This window comes from Neodiprion pinetum, chromosome 3 (genome assembly GCF_021155775.2).
Source record: "Neodiprion pinetum isolate iyNeoPine1 chromosome 3, iyNeoPine1.2, whole genome shotgun sequence".
Taxonomy (NCBI): domain Eukaryota; kingdom Metazoa; phylum Arthropoda; class Insecta; order Hymenoptera; family Diprionidae; genus Neodiprion; species Neodiprion pinetum.
In genome coordinates, this window is record NC_060234.1 from 19,518,627 (window position 1) to 19,536,911 (window position 18,285).

Below are 18,285 nucleotides of genomic sequence, written 5' to 3' on the forward strand. Positions count from 1 at the left end.
CCCCTTTCCATTTTTGGCGAAAATTTTTGCGATTTCGAAAAGTGCTGGAATGAACTCTCTCATGCACTATTATGACGTGATTTTGCGAAAAAAATCGATTGGGCGCAGTCACAATACGCTGCGATCGACGCATCTGAAGTTACAGCCAAAAAACGAGAACCTTTGTTCTCCACATTTTTCAGCAGGTGCTTTTTCTGTCGTTACGTCTCTCCTGGTGATCCCACGCTCTTTTCGCTGCGTTTTTCGAGTTGCCGAGGGTCCAATTAGTCAGGAAAAGGTCATACAATTCGAATCTGAGACCATAAATTTTGAGCTCGAGGAATGAAAAAAAAGCAAGGCTAACCCGTTTTCATTTTTGGCGAAAATTTTTGCGATTTCAAAAAGTGCTGGAATGAACTCTCTCATGCACTATTATGACGTGATTTTGCAAAATAAATCGATTGGGCGCAGTCACAATACGCTGCGATCGACGCATCTGAAGTTACAGCCAAAAAACGAGAACCTGTGTTCTCGACATTTTTCAGCAGGTGCTTTTTCTGTCGTTTCGTCTCTCCTGTTGATCCCACGCTCTTTTCGCTTTGTTTTCTGAGTTCCTGAGGGTCCAATTAGTCAGGACGGGGTCTTACAAATCGAATCCGAGGCCATAAATTTTAAGCTCGAAAAATGAGAAAAAAGTAAGGCTTACCCCTTTCCATTTTTGGCGAAAATTTTCGCGGTTATGGAAAGTGCTGGAATAAACTCTCTCATGCACTATTATGACGTGATTTTGCGAAAAAAATCGATTGGACGCAGTCACAATACGCTGCGATCGACGCATCTGTAGTTACAGCCAAAAAACGAGAACCTGTGTTTCGACATTTTTCAGCAGGTGCTTTTTCTGTCGTCATATCTCTCCTGTTGATCCCACGCTCTTTTCGCTGTATTTTTCTAGTTCCTGAGGGTCCAATTAGTCCGGAAAGGGTCATACAAATCGAATCTGAGACCATAAATTTCGGGCTCGAAAAATGAGAAAAAAGTAAGGCTAACCCCTTTACATTATTAGCGAAAATTTTCGCGGTTTTGAAAAGTGCTGGAATAAACTCTTTCGTGCACCATTACGACGTGATTTTGCGAAAAAAATCGATTAGGCGCAGTCACAATACGCTGCGATCGACGCATCTGAAGTTACAGCCAAAAAACGAGAACCTTTGTTCTCCACATTATACAGCAGGTGCTTTTTCTGTCGTTTCGTCTCTCCTGTTGATCCCACGCTCTTTTCGCTTTGTTTTCTGAGTTCCTGAGGGTCCAATTAGTCAGGACAGGGTCTTACAAATCGAATCCGAGGCCATAAATTTTGAGCTCGAAAAATGAAAAAAAAGTAAGGCTTACCCCTTTCCATTTTTGTGGAAAATTTTCGCGGTTCTGAAACGTGCTGGAATAAACTCTTTCGTGCACTATTCCGACGTGATTTTGTCAAAAAAATCGATTGAGCGCAGTCACAATACGCTGCGATCGACGCATCTGAAGTTACAGCCAAAAAACGAGAACCTGTGTTCTCGACATTTTTCAGCAGGTGCTTTTTCTGTCGTTTCGTCTCTCCTGTTGATCCCACGCTCTTTTTGCTTTGTTTTCTGAGTTCCTGAGGGTCCAATTATTCAGGACAGGGTCTTACTAATCGAATCCGAGGCCATAAATTTTGAGCTCGAAAAATGAGAAAAAAGTAAGGCTTACCCCTTTCCATTTTTGGCGAAAATTTTCGCGGTTTTGGAAAGTGCTGGAATAAACTCTCTCATGCACTATTATGACGTGATTTTGCGAAAAAAATCGATTGGACGCAGTCACAATACGCTGCGATCGACGCATCTGTAGTTACAGCCGAAAAACGAGAACCCGTGTTTCGACATTTTTCAGCAGGTGCTTTTTCTGTCGTCATATCTCTCCTGTTGATCCCACGCTCTTTTCGCTGTATTTTTCTAGTTCCTGAGGGTCCAATTAGTCATGAAAGGGTCATACAAATCGAAACTGAGACCATGAATTTTAAGCTCGAAAAATGAGAAAAAAGTAGGGCTAACCCCTTTCCATTTTTGGCGAAAATTTTTGCGATTTCGAAAAGTGCTGGAATGAACTCTTTCATGCACTATTATGACGTGTTTTGCGACAAAAATCGATTGGGCGCAGTCACAATACGCTGCGGTCGACGCATCTGTAGTTACAGCCAAAAAACGAGAACCTTTGTTCTCCACATTATTCAGCAGGTGCTTTTTCTGTCGTTTCGTCTCTCCTGTTGATCCCACGCTGTTTTCGCTGTGTTTTTTGAGTTCCTGCGGGTCCAATTAGTCAGGAAAAGGTCATACAAATCGAAACTGAGACCATAAATTTTGAGCTCGAGGAATTAAAAAAAAGTAAGGCTAACCCCTTTCCATTTTTGGCGAAAATTTTCGCGGTTTTGAAAAGTGCTGGAATGAACTCTCTCATGCACTGTTATGACGTGATTTTGCGAAGAAAATCGATCGGGCGCAGTCACAATACGCTGCGATCAACGCATCCAAAGTTACAGCAAAAAAACAAGAACTTGTGTTCTCCACATTTTTCAGCAGGTGCTTTTTCTGTCGTTACGTCTCTCCTGGTGATCCCACGCTCTTTTTGCTGCGTTTTTCGAGTTGCCGAGGGTCCAATTAGTCAGGAAAAGGTCATACAAATCGAATCTGAGACCATAAATTTTGAGCTCGAAAGACGAAAAAAAAGTAAGGCTAACCCCTTTCCATTTTTGGCGGAAATTTTTGCGATTGTGAAGAGAGCCAAAATGAACTTTTTTGTGCACTATTACGACGTGATTTTGCGAAAAAAATCGATTGAGCGCAGTCACAATACGCTGCGATCGACGCATCTGAAGTTACAGCCAAAAAACGAGAACCTGTGTTCTCGACATTTTTCAGCAGGTGCTTTTTCTGTCGTTTCGTCTCTCCTGTTGATCCCACGCTCTTTTCGCTTTGTTTTCTGAGTTCCTGAGGGTCCAATTAGTCAGGACAGGGTCTTACAAATCGAATCAGAGACCATAAATTTTGAGCTCGAAAAATGAGAAAAAAGTAAGGCCTACCCCTTTCCATTTTCGGCGAAAATTTTCGCGGTTTTGAAACGTGCTGGAATAAACTCTTTCGTGCACAATTCCGACGTGATTTTGTCAAAAAAATCGATTGAGCGCAGTCACAATACGCTGCGATCAACGCATTCAAAGTTACAGCCAAAAAACAAGAACTCGTGTTTTTGACATTGTTCTGCAGGAGCTTTTTCGCTCGCTAATGCTCTCCTGTTAGTCCTACGCTTTTTTCGCTGCGTTTTCTGAGTTGCCGAGGGTCCAATTAGTCAGGAAAAGGTCATACAAATCGAATCTGAGACCATAAATTCTGAGCTCGAGAAATGAGAAAAAAGTAAGGCTAACCCCTTTACATTATTAGCGAAAATTTTCGCGGTTTTGAAAAGTGCTGGCATAAACTCTTCCGTGCACCATTACGACGTGATTTTGCGAAAAAAATCGATTAGGCGCAGTCACAATACGCTGCGATCGACGCATCTGAAGTTACAGCCAAAAAACGAGAACCTTCGTTCTCCACATTTTTCAGCAGGTGCTTTTTCTGTCATTACGTCTCTCCTGTCGATCCCACGCTCTTTTCGCTGCGTTTTTCGAGTTGCCGAGGGTCCAATTAGACAGGAAAAGGTCATACAAATCGAATCTGAGACCATAAACTCTGAGCTCGAGAAATGAAAAAAAAGGAAGGCTAACCCCTTTCCATTTTTGACAAAAATTTTTGCGATTTTGGAAAGTGCTGGAATAAACTTTCTCATGCACTATTATGACGTGTTTTAGGACAAAAATCGATTGGGCGCAGTCACAATACGCTGCGGTCGACGCATCTGTAGTTACAGCCAAAAAACGAGAACCTGTGTTCTCGAAATTTTTTAGCAGGTGCTTTTTCTCTCGTCATATCTCTCCTGTTGATCCCACGCTCTTTTCGCTGTATTTTTCTAGTTCCTGAGGGTCCAATTAGTCCGGAAAGGGTCATACAAATCGAATCTGAGACCATAAATTTTGGGCTCGAAAAATGAGAAAAAAGTAAGGCTAACCCCTATACATTATTGGCGAAAACTTTTGCGGTTTTGAAAAGTGCTGGAATAAACTCTTTTGTGCACCATTACGACGTTATTTTGCGAAAAAAATCGATTGGGCGCAGTCACAATACGCTGCGATCGACGCATCTGAAGTTACAGCTAAAAAACGAGAACCTTTGTTCTCCACATTTTTCAGCAGGTGCTTTTTCTGTCGTTACGTCTCTCCTGGTGATCCCACGCTCTTTTCGCTGCGTTTTTCGAGTTGCCGAGGGTCCAATTAGTCAGGAAAAGGTCATACAATTCGAATCTGAGACCATAAATTTTGAGCTCGAGGAATGAAAAAAAAGCAAGGCTAACCCCTTTCCATTTTTGGCGAAAATTTTTGCGATTTCGAAAAGTGCTGGAATGAACCCTCTCATGCACTATTATGACGTGATTTTGCGAAAAAAATCGATTGGGCGCAGTCACAATACGCTGCGATCGACGCATCTGAAGTCACAGCCAAAAAACGAGAACCTTTGTTCTCCACATTTTTCAGCAGGTGCTTTTTCTGTCGTAACGTCTCTCCTGGTGATTCCACGCTCTTTTCGCTGCGTTTTTCGAGTTGCCGAGGGTCCAATTAGTCAGGAAAAGGTCATACAATTCGAATCTGAGACCATAAATTTTGAGCTCGAGGAATGAAAAAAAAGTAAGGCTAACCCCTTTCCATTTTTGCCGAAAATTTTTGCGATTTCGAAAAGTGCCGGAATGAACTCTCTCATGCACAATTATGACGTGATTTTGCGAAAAAAATCGATTGGGCGCAGTCACAATACGCTGCGGTCGACGCATCTGTAGTTACAGCCAAAAAACGAGAACCTGTGTTCTCGAAATTTTTCAGCAGGTGCTTTTTCTCTCGTCATATCTCTCCTGTTGATCCCACGCTCTTTTCGCTGTATTTTTTGAGTTCCTGAGGGTCCAATTAGTCAGGAAAGGGTCATACAAATCGAATCTGAGACCATGAATTTTGAGCTCGAAAAATGAAAAAAAAGTAAGGCTAACCCCTTGACATTTTTAGCGAAAATTTTGCGGTTTTGAAAAGTGCTGGAATAAACTCATTCGTGCACCATTACGACGTGATTTAGCGAAAAAAATCGATTGGGCGAAGTCACAATACGCTGCGATCAACGCATCCAAAGTTACAGCAAAAAAACAAGAACTTGTATTCTCCACATTTTTCAGCAGGTGCTTTTTCTGTCGTTACGTCTCTCCTGGTGATCCCACGCTCTTTTTGCTGCGTTTTTCGAGTTGCCGAGGGTCCAATTAGTCAGGAAAAGGTCATACAAATCGAATCTGAGACCATAAATTTTGAGCTCGAAAAACGAAAAAAAAGTAAGGCTAACCCCTTTCCATTTATGGCGGAAATTTTTGCGATTGTGAAAAGTGCCAAAATGAACTTTTTTGAGCACTATTACGACGTGATTTTGCGAAAAAAATCGATTGAGCGCAGTCACAATACGCTGCGATCGACGCATCTGAAGTTACAGCCAAAAAACGAGAACCTGTGATCTCGACATTTTTCAGCAGGTGCTTTTTCTGTCGTTTCGTCTCTCCTGTTGATCCCACGCTGTTTTTGCTGTGTTTTTTGAGTTCCTGAGGGTCCAATTAGTCAGGAAAGGGTCATACAAATGAATCTGGGACCATGAATTTTGAGCTCAAAAAATGAGAAAAAAGTAAGGCTAACCCCTTGACATTTTTAGCGAAAATTTTTGCGGTTCTGAAAAGTGCTGGAATAAACTCTTTCGTGCACCATTACGACGTGAGTTTGCGAAAAAAATCGATTGGGTGCAGTCACAATACGCTGTGATCGACGCATCTGAAGTTACAGCCAAAAAACGAGAACCTTTGTTCTCCACATTATTCAGCAGGTGCTTTTTCTGTCGTCATATCTCTCCTGTTGATCCCACGCTCTTTTCGCTTCGTTTTTTTAGTTGCCGAGGGTCCAATTAGTCAGGAAAAGGTCATACAAATCGAATCTGAGACCATAAATTTTGAGCTCGAGGAATGAGAAAAAAGTAAGGCTAACCCCTTTCCATTTTTGGCGAAAATTTTCGCGGTTTTGAAAAGTGCTGGAATGAACTCTCTCATGCACTATTATGACGTGATTTTGCGAAGAAAATCGATTGGGCGCAGTCACAATACGCTGCGATCAACGCATCCAAAGTTACAGCAAAAAAACAAGAACTTGTGTTCTCCACATTTTTCAGCAGGTGCTTTTTCTGTCGTCATATCTCTCCAGTTGATCCCACGCCCTTTTTGCTGTATTTTTTGAGTTCCTGAGGGTCCAATTAGTCAGGAAAGGGTCATACAAATCGAATCTGAGACCATGAATTTTGAGCTCGAAAAATGAAAAAAAAGTAAGGCTAACCCCTTGACATTTTTAGCGAAAATTTTGCGGTTTTGAAAAGTGCTGGAATAAACTTTTTCGTGCACCATTACGACGTGATTTTGCGAAAAAAATCGATTGGGCGAAGTCACAATACGCTGCGATCAACGAATCAAAAATTACAGCTGAAAACGAGAAACTGCGTGTTCGACATTTTTCAGCAGGTGCTTTTTCTGTCGTAATTCCTTTGCTGTTGATACCACGCTTTTTTCACTGCGATTTCTGAGTAGTCAAGGGTCCAATTAGTCAGGAAAGGGTCATACAAATCGAATCTGAGTTTATGAATTTTCGGGTCGTAAGATGAAAAAAAAGTATGGCTAACTCCTCCTCACTTTTGGCGAAAATTTTCGCGATTTTGAAAAGCTCTGAAATGAATTCTTTCACTATATAATTTCAATATATAATTTCAGTGCCTCATTCATCCATATTTATTGCTGTAAAAGGATAGAATAATCTATCGGTATACAAAAATAACATTACACCAGGAGGAGTCCTTCACGTTAACTTCTCAGGAGTCCTCCATTTGTAAATAAAATACAAGAGCGTGTAGAACACTAATTAAAACATTACTGAAGCTCACAGTAGACTGAAAAATGCAGACCGAAAAATACGAATGAACAGATGACTGCGTATATGAGACACAGAATACGTTCTCTGGAAACCGCTACACCGCTAATAGCACACGAAGGATTTCCACAAAGCACCGAGCGTCTTCCGCACTTGAAGACTTGCAATTTTCGTTGAGATTTTCTCGGATCACAGCATTGAATTGACTTAGTGTTCATAAAGTTTTGGTCCCTTGATGACACAAGTTCACAGATCCTTATAACTTCATTCAAGAGATTGTCTAAAATACACGTAACTTCTGGAATCACGTAGCAACTGGCCGAATATACGCGGGTTGTCGAAGTAGCTTCATCGGAAAAAATTGTGCTGATCGATGCGTCGTCATTACTTGACTCGATGAAACAGTCATCTTCTTCATTTTCGCAAACCATTTCATCGTCCATCGAATTACAGGCCACACTGAAATGCTGCAAATTTTTCTCTAACAAAGTTTTGATACGAGATCCAGGAATAGAGTCTTGAACCTTTGTTGCAGTTTTCGACGGCATGTTAGAGTTTGAAAATGAACATTTTGACTTGGAATGGGTATCCGAATGTCTCGATCCCGTATTTGAGGTCTTTCCAGCAAAATGTAACGTTTCAAGGCGCTTGTTAGTTATAGATCTATTACTCACACTCGGTTGACTAGCTTCTTTCACGAGACAAGATGGTTTCGAAGGAATCCCCGCAGACAGAATAGATTTACCTTTTAAGGTGAAAAATTTCTCTAGATTGATGCCTTGTGGTTCCACAACTACTTTTTTATCAATGGCCACACCAGCCAATTTTGTTGCTATGTGTTTTTTATCTGACGACATTTTTGGGAACATTTGAAGCTTAGTAGGATTAACTAAGTGATGGTTATACGCCGTTTGTGATTTACCATTCGTTGTATTTTCCTTTGATACTTTTACGGTGTTCAAAGTTTTCTCCGAAACTTTTGTCACCGCTGAATCTTGAATACCAACTTCCGGTTTTTCGGTAACCATTATCGGCTCGCTTATTTTTCTCCGAATGGTCTTCGAATTAGCTGCTTGATTCAATGGTCTATTACCGATGTCAGAACTGGAAGCTTCACTTGAGTTTGGAATATGATCTGGCACTGTACGATTGGCATTACATAAAGTTTCAACAATTGCTGGCGGATTTATATTGGTGGGAATACGTGTAAGAATATCATCAGTATTTTGAATAGTTAGAGAATATGAGTTTCTTTCACTATCAGGTGGCACATTTTCATTAAGAAAATCAAGAGCGGCGTATAAATTTGCGGCTCTAATCGAAGCTAATCTGAAAGCTTCAATGATGTCATTCGATAATTCACATTCTAACAACTCATTTATCTCCGGCATAGCTATCTTTACAGTGGTACTTGATGAACGGAGCGTAGATGGTGAAGTATATGATGCTGTAGAACATTCTACAGAAAGGCTTGTACTTTTCAAGGCATCGGACATAAAGTTGTCAGATATCGTCAGATCACCCAGGCACTCATCGGATTTCGAATTAATATCAAATTGTGTTGAATTTTCAATTATGACAACTTTACTCAAACCTGCATCTTCTTTATCAGTACAGATGGCTTCAATTCTATTCAACTCAGTATTATCGTTTGTTTTTACGACCAAATCCTTCGCTGAAGTCATGGTGGCAACTTCCATGTAATGAAGATCACTCTCTGATTCAGATAATGTGGCAAGTTTACTAAAGAGCAGTCGTGAAAAATTCCTGTCGGAAGATGATATTCTGCTAACTATTTCATCGGAATTTCCTTGATTTATAAGGTTTGCATCTAAGGACCTCGTCACTGACAATTCTCTTTTAATTGAATCGTATCTGCATCGGTCCCTTGACTTATTTTCGGCTTTGCTTAGACGTTCATTGCTCACGCCATAATCGCTGAGAATTTTCTTAAGCATCTCCAAAGCCCTGACATGTCTCTTGGCAAATTTCTTCTTAGGTATTACATCACTGTTTACTTCTATATTTTGATCTTTACGGAATCGTTGTATGCGGTTGTTTGAAAGTAGTCGAGTATTTTCTATGACATCGACTTGTTCTTTGAAACCATTCACAACTTTCTGAGAACCGTCAGACGTCAGTATTGAGTCTGAAATCTGATTTGAAATAATTTCTTCTGACATTTCGTAACTCGCGAGTGAGGTCGATGAGACTTGACAATATTTAGAGGACAAGCAACTCATTGAATTGGGCTCCTCACTCAAGTGTGTTCTACATCCTACACTTGATATTGAGGTTCTACTATAACCTCTCGTAACATCATTCGCATTAGTTTCGGTATAAGCCCTGGTCTTGATTTCTTCGATATTTATGTTCGAGTGTAATTCGAAATCCTTATTTGAGAGAGACGGCCTTCGTTCAGAACACAAAGTCTTGGACAAAGTATTGCAACCCTTTGCAATTGCTTCGCTGATTTTGACCTGACTTGACTGATGTTTGGACGATTCTTTAATTTTGTTGTCAATGCTAAATTGGGAGGGCTGTAATTTGGATCCTGTATTGGCCTCTTTTCTTACTTTCGAAGCTACAGGTTTAGAAGTACTCTCGTTTGTATCTTTCACATGGCCGTTACATCGAGTGACAACTGGGACAGTATGGGTACTGGGGATTGAAGTTTCATGGTTTGAATACTTGATTAATTCCTCAAGCAGTTGAATAATATCCTTTGGTGAAGATGTTTTCTTAGGTAGTGGGAAATCTCGATTGACTGATGCCTTTAGTCCCGTTAATGGTATATAATCATTGGTGTGTTCCAATGGTATTTCGGTATCTCTGGCTCTTCCGATTTTGTTCGAGACTCGAGTCCATGTTTTGGATTTTGACCTTGGTTTCCTTGCCTTGATCTTGCTGACTTCAGCAGGCGGTTGAATATTGCTTCTTTCCATCAACACCACCTCTGACTTTTCAGTTCCCAGCTCTCTTGTTGGGAAAGTTTTCATCTTAGCAAGTGAAGTTGCATTGTACGGTTTCATTACTGACTTCGTTACTATGTTTGCGGGATTTTTCACAGTACTGGACATTGACGCAGCCGGCAACTGTAACTTTTTGTGTCTGCAACAAGAAAAACAAAATAACTTATGCATCAAAGCATACCAACGATTGCTAAAGACTGCCAGCCACGAGTATTTATCTGGAGCAAGTAAAAGGGCGTTTGGGGCGCGGAACCAACGGCAGTGTTGATTAAATCGGTAACAGTACAATACTTTTGTACCGATCAAACTTTCTGCCTCGTTCATTGGTCGTCTGTATCGAGCTTCAAATGGCTGAGTTCGGTTGGCTGTCTCTTGCAATCTTTAGTTAATGGCCAAAGTACCCTGAGTGAGATTTTAAAACTGCGAGGATCAATTGCATTATAATTAACGATATGTCCCCATCGCAGAGCTGAATCTCGATTAACGAAAGGGGTTAACTGAAGGAAACAGTATGAAATGTTGCATAGGAATGCATTCATATGATTCGTGAATTTAGGGTTTGAAATACTATATTTAAGGCGCGATGAAAACGTACTCTACGTATTTAGTCATATTTTGTGCGTACCTTGCATGTTCACTATTAGTGTACTTCTTTTTTTTTTGAGACGATAATGCCAGTGAATGAACTCTTTCGTTGTTCAAAGCATCGCTTATGCTCGACTGAACAATGCTGTTGCCACCATATTTTTTTATGGATAGCTTCTGATTTTTTAAAACAGTCTGCGGACTTACAATTGATCTAGAATTGTTCGTCGAGTTATTGACAGTAGAATTACGGAGTAGCATCTTACAGCGATTTATCGACTTCTTAGTACATGCAGAATTTGAAATAGGTAATTTCAAAGTCTCAAACGCTGTAACTGCTTCATCATGTCTGTGGTTTTGTAAACTTTGAACCGTATCTGCTATTGCGTTTCTGGATGTCGATTCGTATGGCTCCATGACTCTCTTGAGTTCTACATTACCAAGAGGTTCTACTATTCTGTTCAGTTGGGTTAGTCCGATTATCAGATCTTTTGAAGGACAAGTCTTGCTCAACTTGTTGACAGGGCTAGCAACGAAAGATCTGAAAATTGATACAAACCTTAAAATGCTCTGAATATGGATTTAGATTTTTGACGTATTCACTGCGTGGTATTAGTAAAATTATACATTTGAGTATGTTTTTCCAATGTATTGTGCGTGAAAACGACGTCGATTATTAGAAGAATTATATGTAAAATAGCGATTTAATGATTTGATGTCCAGATGAACCAGCGTTATCGAAAGACGTGATTTACTCTGTTCTAGTTTTGGTTCGATCTATAGTTTTGTTCGAAAATACCTCGCTCTTTGAGTAGAATGGGATATCTACAGGAAATAATATTGAAAAGAAACCGATTTGAATGTAGTTGCTTTTAATGCTTAGTACGTATATGCTCATCGGTTGGCGAGTTACAAAATTCAGAAGTAACGAACAAAATTTTCCAATGTGAAATCAATGGAAACGGCAGATTGGAATGTGGAACCTCTAATTATTCGCAATTGTAATTTCGAGAAAAAAATGTCAATTTTTTTGAATCACTCTAGTGCAGATGAGATGAATTTTGGAAACACCCTACAATAATTAATCAATCCGAAAATTAGCATTGGTGATAATGATGTCAAGTATTAAGAACTATGACAGTATTACCAGTAAGTTCGATCTGCCAAAGCCAAGTAGCACCTCGCAGATCCACGACTAGGTGAAAGGGAAAGGCATAATAAAAATGACCAAAGTATTCCTTTGTTTACCCCATGTATGGGGGATTGAAACTTTTTTCGTAATCGAACAATTTTTCTAACATATTTTAGCTGGGTTATCTGGTCTGCACGATCGCTATTTTTATTGTATAGCACTGCAGGTATATTTGAGGGATGGAATTTCTGTTTTTAATGGAAAAGAATCGTACGTATCATTGCTGAACTCGTTGTCAGCTGAATTATACAGATAGGAAACAGTCAAACTCAACGGATTGAGCGTCCGACTGCATATGCGCGAGCGTCGTCGGATTTTCGTGCAGGTTGGCCAACTAAAGCTACAAATGTGAAATATGGCTTATGGAGGTTATGGAAGCAACGCGAATGTTTTTCAGCTAAGTAAATCTCAAATATTTGACGTAGTGATCCGAGCAGGCTAGGCCAACTTTTACTGTGAACTGTGTCATAACTGACTGCTGCGAGTCAACGCGATAGAATAATTTCAATTCGGCACTTACGAGAGTTTGATATCTGATGCTTCACTACGAGTAGGTTGGCTTTCCTGACTTGCAGCCAAAAATCTTGACAGGATACGATCTCGTCGACCAATAAAATTCAATTATTTTTAATTTAACTCTATAAGTTTCGCCGTTTCCTATCTGTGCATCCTTAGAAGCTCCACTAGATCCACCATCTTGTATACTCATCCCTTATATATGGGTGTTTAATAGAACGTGGGTACGTAAAGCGTTTGCAACTAACCTGTCTGTTTTACTGAAATTTGTCACACTCTTGGGCGAGTGGTTTGCTGCAGCTGTCGATTTTTCTTCCACTCTTCTTCCATTTAGCTTGGGTAGAATTTGCTCGGTTAAGGTGAGAATATTTGCGATTAAATATTTTACGTGATTGGCTTCATTTGAATTCGCATTTTGTAGTTGTTTAGCAAGTAAGAAATATTCCTGGTTCAATTTCTTTGATTGGCTTTCACGGCACAGATCCGTGGAACATTTTTCTGTGGTAAAGAAATGCTAGAATAAGAACAGTTGAAAGGTGAATCCAATTCATCGACGAATCAAATACTTAAACGCAGCCCCCTGACAGACGCTGCTAAAAGTAGTTCGCAAAATGTCCCTCGATTCTGCCGCCAATTTCCACCACTAGTGGCGCTAGTAGTTGTCAGACAAGCTTGCGCGCGGTCAGCGAGGGCGGCGAGCGTGTCAGAAGTCAACTAGCGCCACTTAGAGGAACTAAAAAACTGGGACAAAACGCGTACAATTTTTTAGTATACGAGCAGTGGTGAGTGTCAGGGGGCTGCTTAAACGTATTACTGGTTACATAAACGGAAGTTACGAGTCGATTTAACCGCAGAATAACGAATGAATTAATACTGCTAAAAATGCTTCTCGCCTAAGTTTGCCAGCGCCAGTTTTTGCCTTTCCACAGAATTCTTTAAATTCTGTACCGGAATTTTCAATAGTTTGTTGACAGTGTTAATAGCTTCACTGCTTTCCCCATTCTTCCGAATATAATTTCTGCATCTGTAACAATGATACGACCACTACGTCAGGGCACAGATATAAAACACAACAAGAAATAGTACAAATAGCTTTCGTTCCACTATATTCCAGAGAGTATGGGTGGCCCTTCGCACCCAAATCAATTTAAATAAGAGGTCTTTTGGTAATAGATACCCATAACTTTTTTCACAAGGATCAGTCAATTGAGTTTTGAAATAAAAAATCGACTGCATATAATGTCATTTCTTACCCCTGGGAAAAGATGTAGGATGTTAGGGTTAGGTTATGAATAGCTGGGCAAATGTTTTTCTGACTTATGAAACACTTCTGAACGGATAGTTTTAAAATCCCGAGACAGGGGTATTTGGCCCTTCACCAGGGATACCCATTCAACTATATGGAACGCGAGATAATTAAACTAAAATTTTACACTTTTGATTGCGTTGCTTTTGCTAAGTATATGAAAAAATTAGTAGAGTATCAACTTTTGGTCATTGCAATCTTTTTGTTATGTTTTATCTTCATTTCAACATTTTTACAGACATTTTGGATACACAGTTTTTTAACAACAACTCATCAAAAATTGCGTTGGGGTACGGTGACATTGTGTGATAGTCTCGATCGAAAAAGAAGATGCGTCTCCTAGGATTGAAGACTCAACATCCAGTCAGAGATTTGAAACGCGGTGCTAGCACCAGAATTTGAGGGTAAAAACTGAACATTCTGGCGATAATATTTATAAGAAAACTTCATTATTTTATGCGTGTGAAGTTCGACAGACAAATATTGCGGATTTCTTTAGATAACTTTTTCAAATTTTTTTCGTAAAAACTTCCAAATACCACTAAAATTCACCGACTTCCTATTGTAGACTCTACATTTTAATCTCGAGGTCCATTGTATTATATTGTTGCACTTTAGTAAATTTCTTTGTAAGTCTATGTAAATATTCAACTTGAAGTCTATTCCTGTTTCATTCAAAAGTATATCTCTGAAAATCTCTGTACATTTTTGTACAGTTTGCGTGATTTGTATGGAAATTCCTGTAAACTTTTCATCGTAATGCAAACCGTATGAGCATAGGAAAACGTTGACGAAATACCCTTTTGAAAATCGCCTTCTGATTCATCGAGCGAATTTTTTTAGTCAATATCCAATTGTGTCGGGAAAGTATTACAAGTTCTCGGAAATTTTAGGAGTAATGTAAAAAAATGCAGATAAACCGGGAGAAATTTGGCAGAGAAATGCAGAGTATTTTAGTTACAGATAGTCCGTCAGTATGTAAATTTCGTTCAAGAATTTGCAGTGATTAATGGACAGTTGTGTGAAAAAGTACAGAATGTCAGAGACAAATAACATAATTCTTGTAGTATGAATTTACTTCAACAAAGTTCAGAGCATTCAGAGATTTTACGGCAAAAATCAGAGAATTTCGGAAATATTCTAGGAAACTTTTGCCGAGAAGCGCAGAGAAATTGGAATAATAATTTGCAGATCATTCGAGTCATACCTCGCCGAAAAATTTTACATTTTCGCCAAATATTCTAAACTTTTCTCAATTGCTTCAAATATTCTGAGAATCTCTGAAAATGTATGCACTTTTGTAAAGAAACATTACAAGAGTTTATTAAAAAACATTTTTGCCAATGAAATTGAGCGTTTTCTGTAGAGGTCATTCTCATACCCTTACTGTTAGCGATGACTACTTGTTAATGGGTTACTACAGACAGATAAAGCGATACACAGATGATATAAGACTTGCGGTTGTTACTGATTATGATTAATACGTAACCTGGTCAGTGCCTTGGCTAATGATTTTCCAGCATCCAAAGGCGTCAGACACGGAATCAGAACATTCTGATGTCGGTATCGTAGTCTTTCTATCATGTGATGGTTCGCCTCTACGATCATTTTGATTTTTGTCAAAGTATCAACCGCATTATTCAAGGCCGGGTCCGTCCTGATTTGTTGAGAAATGTGACCAGTTGATCGATTAACTTTCTCATTAAAGCTTCTGACGCTCAAAGAATCTGGTACCAGGCTTGAATTGCGAAAAACTAATTCGACTTTGTCTCGGCTTTCATTGTTGACTGCTTTTGGCAGACTTTTGGCTATTTTCACGTTTTCCCGGTCTTCTACAAAGAAGTTATCGCTCCCGCTGAAATTCCTCAATTCTGTAGCAGGTAATTTGGAAACAGGTGAAGAAATTATAGGGCTTTTATAATTTTCCGGCTGTTCAAAAAGTTTATAAGTATTGGTCGGACCAAAACTGATCTGATCCGAAGTTGCACAAGCACTGTAGCTCATTGTAAGTCCTAAATTCTGACTGTTACTTTTCTGATTGGTTTTATGCGAGGATATTTTTTCTCTGCATTTCACACCAGGCGATATTTTATCACACAATAAAGAATTGATTATTTCTTCTTTCGAAACATCTCCAAAAACGATGTTCCCTGGATCATTCTTACTCGTAGGTAACGCATTCTTCTGCGAATTTCTTATTTCACATGCCTCTGAATTATTTAATACACATTTTCTCATCTCTTGCTTGCTCTGTTCAGCTACTTCTGAATCTTGCTTAAGCCGCTCTTCAACGGATGACTGAGACTTTAGACTCGCTTCCGGGAAATTGTTATTCAGTGTTCGACCTAATGTACTTGTGACTGAGTTGAGGTTGCAACAATTTCGCGTATCATGATGATATCTCTGTGGGGTTTCCACCAAATTCATGTTGAAATTCTGATACTCCATTTCATGGGTTGGTTCCATTTGCTTCTTATTCTTTGAACTATCTTCCAGGACTAACTGTTCTGTTCTGGATCTCGATGATGCTCGTTGTGTACCTGCACATCCACTAAAAACGAGAGAAATAGGTGCTTTTTCGTCGCTTTCGTTCAATATTTTTGATGACGCAGCAATGGATTTATCTCCTAATGTAAAAAACGACAACTCTTTTCCACTGGGAATCAAGTTTGAGCATACAGGCCATATTTCGCCATCGAAATTAATGGTTTTTCGACACGGTGATGACGTCCTGCTCTTCCTAGCGGACAAAGGTGGACTGATTAGGGTACTTTGCCCGAATACTTCTTGGTCAAGATCCATCTGCGTTAGTGGTATGTCACGGGATTCCGTGTTGCACCTTGTAAAGCAATTAAGCTCATCCGTTGTTCTGTTGTTGTTAAGGTACGTCTTGTCGATCATTTTTGGCTCAGGGTGAATACAGGCCTCAATTGGAAGTTCTTTTTCAGTCCAAATCTCAGCAGAGAACATTGAAATCTTAGAATTTGGAGATGGAGTTTTTTCAACATCGGAATATCCATTGCTATTTCTCCCACGGATTCCAGAAGCTTCGTTGCTCTTTTCACCCGGCATCATCATGTTCATTAATTTAGAATCATGCAAACTTTTACAATACTTCTGATTATCTGCTACGTAATTAGTACCATAATGGATATCCGGTGAACATTCTTTATATAGTAATCCTGCCGTAAATTCCTCTGAGACAGACCTTGCTTCTTTGGCATTAATGCTGTCAAACACTTCGGATAGTATCGTTTTGGTATAAAGGGAATCTTTTTCACTCGCAGAACGAACTTTTCTCGCAGCATCACTCCAAGACTGATCGTTGATCGCACAGGTTGAAGGGTCACCAGACCTGCTCTTTGCTTCCGTGTCATCTTTAGATACTATTTCCATCAACGAAGTGTCTAAAGCGAGTATTTCTCTTGACGAATCAAAGGGTAGGTTAGATGACATTTGGCCGTGCGGTGCATCACCTGCGGCAGCATTTTCAGAAGTATTGAGTAATCTTTGAGGTTGTTGAAAACGCGCTCGTGTGGCACGCACTGAGTTTAATTTACACTGTAAATTCATTTCAAAGGATAATTTTTAAAGAGGTGACGCGTGTACAAAGAATACTTTTAACATTAACGACTATGTCATTTTTTGAAAATATGTCATAATTTTGTAACTGAAGGTCATCATGCGAGTGACGGATGCAGACCGAAACTGCAGGAACATTTGTTATTAAACAATTGAACTATGCGTTTGAATTCGTGGCTAATATTCTATGCGGTGAATGTCTTGGAACAGGATACCCTGATTTTTCCTTGATTACCACAAGGATCATTTTGATTCCTTCCTATATCCGAACATCTTTGAGTAGTTCCAGCTGGATTATGAATCGGTAAAATGATCTGAATAATTACTCAGGAAGGAAAAATCGATTTTTTATCTCGAGGAAAAAGAATGACAATTTTTTCAAAAAGGACATACACTTAATGAATAAATTGGCTATGGCAATTTGTCTGTAAACAGTTATGACCCACACACCACAATGATATTATATGTATAAACATTACAGAAACACTACATTGTAATAATTTGCCTTTTTCCATTTTTTATAGTCAGGTTTTCGTATTATTACAAAAGTAACGTAACGTACGTAGAGAAGAGTGACAATTGTAGTGATTTTCTAACGTTTTTTTCAATTTTGGTCCAACATATTTATACCATATATTTCATCCATCTATCCCGATTGAAAAAACGGATATTTATAAAAACTCGACTGGGAAACTGTCATTTCGTTATCTTCATTAAATTATTTATCTTGGTGATATACTCCAAAGTTTTGCTTAATGAAAAATTGAACTGATATTTTTTATGCTGGGCTCAAACCTCAAATTCCGCGGCCTCTCTAGTTGGACGTTCACCACTCTACACACGTATAGTTAGCTATAAGACGCTTCGTATGCAAAGATAAAAAAATCACGTTCATAAGTTACAGCTAATTATCAATATTATCGTAGAGAATCGACATCAAGATTAGGTAATATTTCGAGAAATGTTTGCCAATTCCAATATATAAATAGTAAATACGTTCAGGGAAAATTATCTTGGCGCGTGCAGCCAGAAGTGTCAGTGCTTGGCGCCTGTG

General features: G+C 39.3%; 2 protein-coding genes across 2 annotated transcripts; both read right to left on the reverse strand.

Annotated features, from left to right (window-relative positions):
• Positions 1-6,930: 6,930 nt before the first annotated feature.
• LOC124214719 (serine-rich adhesin for platelets) lies at positions 6,931-13,188 on the reverse strand. Its single transcript, XM_046617301.2, has 4 exons — positions 13,165-13,188; positions 12,592-12,857; positions 10,676-11,176; positions 6,931-10,189 (listed from the first exon to the last, which is right to left on the reverse strand). The coding sequence occupies exons 3-4, from the start codon at positions 11,050-11,052 to the stop codon at positions 7,078-7,080; spliced, it is 3,489 nt and encodes a 1,162-aa protein (XP_046473257.1). The 5' UTR covers positions 11,053-11,176; positions 12,592-12,857; positions 13,165-13,188; the 3' UTR covers positions 6,931-7,077.
• Positions 13,139-17,824, reverse strand: LOC124214394 (uncharacterized). The gene is made up of 2 exons (XM_046616665.2): positions 15,139-17,824; positions 13,139-13,367 (listed from the first exon to the last, which is right to left on the reverse strand). The coding sequence occupies exons 1-2, from the start codon at positions 17,220-17,222 to the stop codon at positions 13,220-13,222; spliced, it is 2,232 nt and encodes a 743-aa protein (XP_046472621.1). The 5' UTR covers positions 17,223-17,824; the 3' UTR covers positions 13,139-13,219.
• Positions 17,825-18,285: the final 461 nt, after the last annotated feature.